General features: G+C 37.0%; 1 protein-coding gene across 1 annotated transcript; it reads right to left on the bottom strand.

Moving 5' to 3' along the window:
• Positions 1-2,623: 2,623 nt before the first annotated feature.
• LOC129302969 (uncharacterized) lies at positions 2,624-6,263 on the bottom strand. Its single transcript, XM_054941920.1, has 6 exons — positions 5,715-6,263; positions 4,058-4,184; positions 3,487-3,626; positions 3,314-3,376; positions 3,144-3,212; positions 2,624-3,063 (listed from the first exon to the last, which is right to left on the bottom strand). The coding sequence occupies exons 1-6, from the start codon at positions 5,913-5,915 to the stop codon at positions 2,992-2,994; spliced, it is 672 nt and encodes a 223-aa protein (XP_054797895.1). The 5' UTR covers positions 5,916-6,263; the 3' UTR covers positions 2,624-2,991.
• Positions 6,264-8,049: the final 1,786 nt, after the last annotated feature.

Raw genomic sequence — 8,049 nt, 5'->3', positions numbered from 1 at the left:
CTCCGCCGGCCACTAGATAGAAGGATGGGCGGACGAAATAAAAAGCTAGTGAGCAGTAGCCCTAGGAGGAGGACTAGCACTAGGAGAAGGGTGATTTGTGATCGAAGCGACACTGAGGAAACGAGAGTACGTTTTCATTCCCGAAACCATACCATCGTTGACATTCTTACGTAAAGTTTGTTGCCACAAATAGTGTTTACATGAAATGAACACTGTCCTTGAAGTCCTCACTCTTCAATAATAATTAATAGTAATAATAATACTACTATAGATCTTGGAAACAAGGCAAGCAGCAATCAGTACGACATGAAGCAGAGATCAGAGAGGCGAGGGTGTGATCGGTGATTCAGTGGGGCGGAAAAACACAAAAAGCCGGCGGATGACACGAAGCTGCGTAGATAACATTAACGCCGCAAATCAAAGTACCCGATGACGCCTCGGGAGCTCCAGAGAACGGGGATGCATGGGACTAGGAGGTGGCGGTGAGTAGAAGTAGAACCATGCCGGCGGCGGCGGAGGCACCGGTGGCAGTGTCTTGGGTTTGTGGTGACGGTGATGGGCGGGAGAACAGGCGAGAGCGCGTGAGTTCCACCACATCAACAAAACCAACGCCAATCCAACCCACACTCCAAACGTACTCCTCCTCATTTTCTTTTCTTTTGTTTCAACGCAATGTTCGTACAATGCGTTGATTCTTGCGGTTCGAATTAATCAATAGTGAGGCCATATCTATCCTTACTTATAGGGGTAGGGCATGCATGGTTGATGCACAGTTTGATTCAAATCATGGCTTATTCTTTTAACATGTTTTTCTTCATTTAATTTTTAAAGATAAAATCTTTTAATTGAAATATATTGTTTTCTGTCGAATGTTTAATCATTGAAATATTTCCTTCTTAATTAAAAGCCTCCTCTAGAAAGTTACAAATATCTCCTGTTTCATGCATTTCTCGGGCCTTCAGGACATGCAAGTAACGAGATATTTTTTAATTGGAGTGGAATTCGGAGCCAATTAAAGTGATTCATTTTTTGAATGGAGGGAGAATAAAAAAAAATACTTTAAATTGCCCGCGCATCCATTCTAGACTAATCCTGCTTTTTTTGAGGAGATTTTGCAGGTACCACTGCGCGAATCATGCTTTATATGCTCAGTTATGCTGCTACATATTCTGAGATTCAAACATCAGACCTCAGATTAAACTGTCCAAATCCCTAACCATTTAGACAAGTGCCTTCTAGTAAAATAAAAAAAAAACTTTAAATTTGATGAAATAGAACAGGGAAAGAGAAAGTAAAAGAAAGCATACCAAACCCTCGCCCAACTTTTGATTTCCGGATTTGCGGAGGCAGGTTTTGAAATTTTGCAGTCTCGGCCCCTCACCTGCCACATCCTCTCCCTGATGCAACGACCCACTCACATTTTTCCATTCCCATTTCCACCATCAATATTTTCAACCCAACTCGAATGATTAAAAAATTTAATAATTCACTGCAAAATGAGGAAGATTACATATTCAGATTGAACCTCAAGTCTCATGGTTCACGCCGAGGATAAGCTCTTGCATGGATGGAATTACGGAGAAAACAAAACGGTAATTGACATGATTTGAAGTGACTCGGCAACGGAAGACGCTGCATGGGCGCCACTCTGCTTTATTGGGAGTAGGACCATGTGTTATCCACATCACAAGTGCCCCTCGTGATTACGCATGTTAATTGTAACATATTTAGACCAGACGATATATTAAAGGAGAAGGGAATGTGGTAATGCTAATAATGGGCCCCGCTTTGATCCTAAAATCCTTTGATTTGGACTCTCCCAACAATGGCGATGATCATCCCCCGATATTTTCCACGCCAACAGGATGCATTCCCCACCATTCCAAATCTCGTGTTCAAACACAATCATACTAATAATGCCTCTCCAATTTTTTCCAAACAAAAGCTGTCATCGGATCCTTCCTCCGCCAATTGTCCGTCTCTGCTCCCTTCCACTTTCCAGCCCCCCCCTGCTTTCCTTCCGTCCTTTTCTTTCTTGGGGGAGGGTGCCCAGTGCGGTGCGAGGGTCCTTCTGTCCCTACAAACTTGCTTCTCTCCAAATTTTACATTTCACTATTCGGCTCACACCCCTCGTTCACTCTAATGTCTAACCCCAACATTTGTCTTCAAAAATTTCAATTTGTAAAATGTTCAATACGGCCTCCGTTCTCTATCGAAAAAGCATCAAAACTAGAGTTATTCTCCTCGTCCTAAATCCTAACGGGGGTAATTGCATCAGTCGCTGATTAACTGTTCAGTGTTGACAAAAGAACCATTATATTCATTCAACAATTAATGGCCGCATATATGTCCAAAGATCAAACATTTTGGAATTATTGCATGGTCAGGGATCAAGTATCAAACCCCCCCCCCCAACCCGCGGCAACGAAAAAATATTTATAAAAAAAGGAAGAGATCCTCCTTCGCTGCCTTCCACAACAGGTCCATATTTAAAATTCATAGAAGAACAACGGATGAACAAAGACAAATACTGCTTTCTTCAAAATTAAATACCAGAAAATATTTATAAAAAAGAAACTGAATCCAAAATGTCAATCACCATTCCACAGTCCACATGATAAAATGATCGGTGATGAAGGAAGGCACAGCGAGGGCCAAAGGGTCAGCTAGTATAAACAATACACACACACACATACATTCAGGAAACTCGCTTCCCAGGTCAGCAATACTTTTAAAGAAGCTAGAAAATGAAAGCCCTGGAGGCTTCCACAGACAAGTCACAAGGGTCACATATCTACATAATAATTAGCTAGGCTGCCAAAAAAGATAGAGCCTCTATAACTCATAATTAACCTACTACTTTTTGGGATCCATACATACAAACCACCGATAATTATGTTACATCCAACAAGGGCAAGTGGATTTTGAGTAGCGTTTCTTGTTAGCGTAGATGATATAACAATAAAATCCTTTATTTCACTCATCTCCATTTCATTTGCACACAGTTTTCAACCTCTTTGCAGCTTGGACAAATCCCATGATCACCTGCAACTCATCCATTTGCTTCACAAAAACAAAAGTTTGATTTCAGATTACATAATTTCAAGGGATAACTAGAAACGAAGAGATGGAACAGTAACTACCTGAGACATGAAATGCCTTTGAACAACATCTACTAGCTGCTCTTTCGATGGATTTGGGACGGCATCCACCTACAAATACATTTTTAGACCAGCATAACAGGAACACACTGCATAAGAATATCTACACAGACTACTAGAAAAAACGGTCTAGGAGGTAGGAAGAAACCCACAAGATTAAAGTGTCGCCAATATCTCCATAATGCAGCCATCTCCAGTTTGCTCAAGTCAACCTTCTGCATAAAATTATTTTTTAAGAGAAACATGAACAGAGGAAATATCAATAATCTAGTCTCAGGAGATGGCAAAATAAATAGTAAAAGAAAGCAGGAAAAAGTTAATATACCATGGACCCTTGAGGCGTAGAGATGGACCCCTTAGACTGTGAATCGCCAGAGAGGCACCTGCTCGTATGCTTGTGCGATGATCCCAATGATCTCTGCATCCTGTGCCTCGATTTGTGGGACTTTTGAGTGTCGTCCGATGCTATTAAATCAAATAAAGCACATAGAAAATCAAACATGATGGTGGGGCCCCATTAAAACGATAAAGCAGTAAGACTACAGACCTTTTAGAAATAGCAAAAGCAAAAGGTGTAGACACAATGGATCCAATATACCGACTTCAATCACTTTCCCAACCCAGAGACATGAAGCCAAAGAAAAAAAACTACTTAAAAAACGATAGAATTATTGATCAACCGCACTACCTTCAGATTAAAGTGCGCAATTAGAACTAGAAGGAGGAAACAAATTAACAAGTCTGTCAGCGCAGAGTGAGACAGCCTTCAAATGGATCAAGCCTCTAGTATCATTTAACATACAAAAAATTACTAGGAGCTTTAATGCCCACAAATTTGTGAAAAAACTATATAAAAAACATGGAGTGAAAACAGAACACATCTCAATAAAACTCACCCATATCAGATCCATTCCACCGCATATTTTCAAATTCAAGCTCGTCATCTTCCTCATCACCTGTAGGTGCTTCTATCACACTAAGAGCATTCCTCTGTAGCTTAACTTCAATACCGTTTGTCAGAACCTATAGCATTGACAGAACGCACAATACGAGAAAATCATCAGAACTAAATCTAGCAAAGCCAATACAAAATTTAAAAATAAATAAAATCCCTTCTGTTACCAGAAACAATTTTCCCTCTGTTTCAAAATATATATCTTTTAAGTTTTTTGCACACAGATTAAAAAAATGCAAATAATACATAGAAATATTGATTATATTGCCAAACCTGTCTTTAAATCTTAATAGATTCTTTTTTAAATTGCTATGAAAAAATGTTAATAAATACTGCTTTGAACTTCCAAAACAAAACAAAATATTTCCCCTGAAAAGACATCAATTTTGAAACTAAGGGAGTATATAGATTCTGTTTCAGGAATCAGGCAACAGCAACATAATTTCAGAAAAACATGAGTGTATAACTGTCCAGAAAGCAAATCCTAAGGGGGTGAAAACACAGAAGATGAAGAATCAATGAGCTTGTTCATGTCCTGAGTGAGAAAATTGGAAAAGAGCTTGGAAACCAGGATAACGTGTTGCAAACTTGCAATATAAAGGGCCAATACAAGCTTCCCACCCAATCATCCTCCTCAACGAAAAATAACATTTCAGCCTTCGCCATAAATTTTGCAATTCATTCAACATGCATACAGGTAATAAAGCTTATAACTAGACGAGTTAAAGTTGAAAGGGAGCAAACAGAAAACAATTAACTTGTATATGCAGAACTTCAGCATTCGGGGACATCTGAATCAATTCTAGAAAATAAAATATAATAAATACAATAAGCACGAGCATGAACAGGCAAAAACTTCATCTGAGAAAAAATCCCTAGCAAAGATCATCGAAGAAGAATTTCAATGTCATATTTTACCTGCATTAGATCGAACACCTCATTCGATAAACGAAACTAAGACCTACTTAAAAATTACAAATCTCAACGTTCGTCAAAATAACTAAGTTCCCAATAGATCAATTAACCACATTCGATGCTAAAGTCTAGACCATGCACAAGTCCCGTGGAAGCAACTGATCCTTGAAAAGAAGCAGCTAAAACGCCAGATCCAGGGATCAACTCAGATATGCAATGGATATCCTCCAGTGGTGATTTAGGATTGTAACTTAAAATCTATGTGAATGAATAAAGTTATTCAATCACAACACAAAATACCCAATACTGGGAAAAAATATGTGAAAATCAATCATGAACTGTTTTAATCAAGACTTCATCCGGTAGGGAATGAAAGAGATTAAAACATTTGGCATTAGGTTAAGCAGCAAATTGCAGGGAAAAAGGGGGGGGGGAGTTTCACGGTAATAAATTTGATCGAGCAAATGAAGAGATTGGAATGAAAGTAAAGAAAAATTGAATAGAAACGAGTAAAGAACCAAATAGACCGACATTGCTTAGAAGTGTTTCCATTGAACTCCCCAAACATAAATTTCAGAAGAATATAATGAAGGGCAACCACATTGTAACCTAAATTCAAAAATAGGCAATCCAAAATACTGAAGCCGATTTTCGATGCAATCCAGATTGGCGCAGAAAGTTACCAGCCAATGCCAACCGCCTAGCCCTACGGCCTTCTTAACCACTCCTTGGAGACCAACAAGAACTGATTTAGTACGGTTATTTCCGGTAACCACCACCTTGGTATGGCGAGGAAGCACCGAGAGCTCCTCTTCGCTGCTATCTCCACAGCTCTGCAAGTGGGAGAAGCCACCATTGACGGAACTTTCCATGGCTTCAAGCATTTCCAGAATCAAAACAACGAATTCCGCCAATGAAAAACCAGTAAAAGACTAAAATTAAAAGTCAAATTGGCATTTGGCCGGAAGATCATGCATTGCAGATAAAAGTAAAAAGGGAATTGAGGAGCGGAAGAAAAAGGATAGAGGAGAAATTTGGGAAATCCTGCAGAGAGGGGAGAGAGGGGGGGGGATGAGGGTGAGTGGGAATGTTAATTGGTGAGTTTAGTATGAATCCCGACGAGAGGAGACGACCGAATGAGTGATAGCCACGTCAAAGATAAGAGGTCCACCTCCTGAATCATGCGCTTCCGAAGAGGTTAGGATCGCATATGATGCAAAGCATAGGGTACTGTTTCTCGCTGCTCACTCACTCCTCTCGCTCCCCCCTTTGTACCACTCTGTAGTCTCTGCTTTGACCTCTTGACTATGCGGTAAGGTTCCCCCCAACCTAACTTCCCTCTCTCTCCCCTCGCCAAGTACTTATATTTCTCCTTGCCCTTTTTGCCCTTCACGCAAGTTCGCCCATCCATGGAATGCAAACGTTGAGCTCATATTCATTCAAAATATTAATTGCATTTCAATCTTCTGGGAAATAATTTAGGCTATATTTACTTACTAGAATAAATTAAATTAAAAAAATAAAAATAAAAATAAGATAATCAAAGAAGATAGGTGAGCTGTGAGCGCATTTATAAATAGGAGAGGTAATTTTGTTTATATAATTAAAAATCATGATTCATAATATTTTTTAAGATTGTGATAATTCTTACATTTTTAAAATATATTAATGAATTTTAGTATATTTAATATAAAAAAATGATGAATTAGTTTATTTTTATTTTAATTTTTTAATTTATTTTATTCTAACAAGTAAACGTGACCTTAATTATTGAAGCATTCTTTGTGTCCCTGTTGCATGTATGGATAGTGGCCACGGATTGAATAATTGAGTAACTACATGCGATTGTGATATTATACATGGATAAACCACTTTACCTAATGTTTTAGGCAGAAGCAACAAATTATGTTTGTATCCGGTCCTCCCTGCCCTTGGAACAAATCATTCATGCTGTCTTTTTTTAAAGACTATTTTTATCAATTTCATATCTGTACAGTAGATGTTGAAACTCCTTTTTAATAATTTAAGTTGAGAAATTTAATTGTTAAATAGAAATCCCTTTAATTCTCAAAAATCAGGGTTTTCTTAAATGTCAAATCTCAATAGATTATATTTGGATGTGTCAATTAGGATCGGCCCTCAAAAAGTCAAGGCCTAAATGTGTTGCTCTTATAAAACACAATTATATCTTAGGGTTTCATTTTGATCAATTCGGCCTTGGCCTTCAAAGTTGAAAGAGTAACCCTCGAGACTTCAGTCTTATAGATATTTTTTATTTTTTAATTTGAAAATCTAAAAGTATATTTAAAATATCAAAAAATTATTATACATCACATTAAATTTATAACAATAAATTTAAATTTAAGTCTAATAAAAAAATTATAAAATTAACATCAATAACAATCAGACTTTGCTATCATCATAAACGAAATCTTGATGATTTTTATCGTCGTCAATATCGATACAATGTCATCATTCTCTTTGTAAAGCCTCAGTAATTATAAAGATATTAAATTTTTTATATATCCTTTTTTTATCTTCGTGTAATGATGTTAGAGTTTTAACATTAATGTTGCATTTAATTTTTTTAATATTATAATTTTTGTAAGAGTCTAAAAGGATTGATCCTTTATTTTAAAAATTATCAATTTAAATTCTAAAGTAACGACCTGATCTTAAATTTTTTTGAATTTTAAAAACTAGAGAATTGACAGCTCTAATTATATTATTCACAAGTCATTAATAAATATATTATATAAAAAATAGGTCAATATGTCATTTTTTATTTTCAAAAATTGGATTATATATTAGTAACTGATTCAGATTATTATAGATTTTATATTTCAAAATTGGTGATGTTTAAGGGATTTTTTTTTTGGGGGTCAAAATATATGTGGCATAAATATTGGTATTTATCGTAAATAAATGGCATTTTCGTAGATTAGGACGAAGTGGCGCCCAAAATCAAGTAACGTAGAATGATGAACGGAGAACGTAACGGACACCCCGTAATTCAAC

This window comes from Prosopis cineraria, unplaced genomic scaffold, assembly GCF_029017545.1.
Source record: "Prosopis cineraria cultivar Desert tree isolate PC_DT_omini unplaced genomic scaffold, ASM2901754v1 PC2, whole genome shotgun sequence".
NCBI lineage: Eukaryota > Viridiplantae > Streptophyta > Magnoliopsida > Fabales > Fabaceae > Prosopis > Prosopis cineraria.
This window is presented reverse-complemented; position numbering and strand designations above follow the sequence as displayed.

What these genes read in the sequence shown, in the direction of transcription:
- LOC129302969 (XM_054941920.1), bottom strand. Translation starts at nt 5,915, where the DNA reads ATGCTTGAAGCCATGGAAAGTTCCGTCAATGGTGGCTTCTCCCACTTG. An exon ending in GTGGAATGGATCTGATATGG is followed by an intron (nt 3,627 to 4,057) that starts GTGAGTTTTATT and finishes TTGATTTAATAG; the next exon opens with CATCGGACGACACTCAAAAG. An exon ending in CTACGCCTCAAGGGTCCATG is followed by an intron (nt 3,377 to 3,486) that starts GTATATTAACTT and finishes AATTTTATGCAG; the next exon opens with AAGGTTGACTTGAGCAAACT.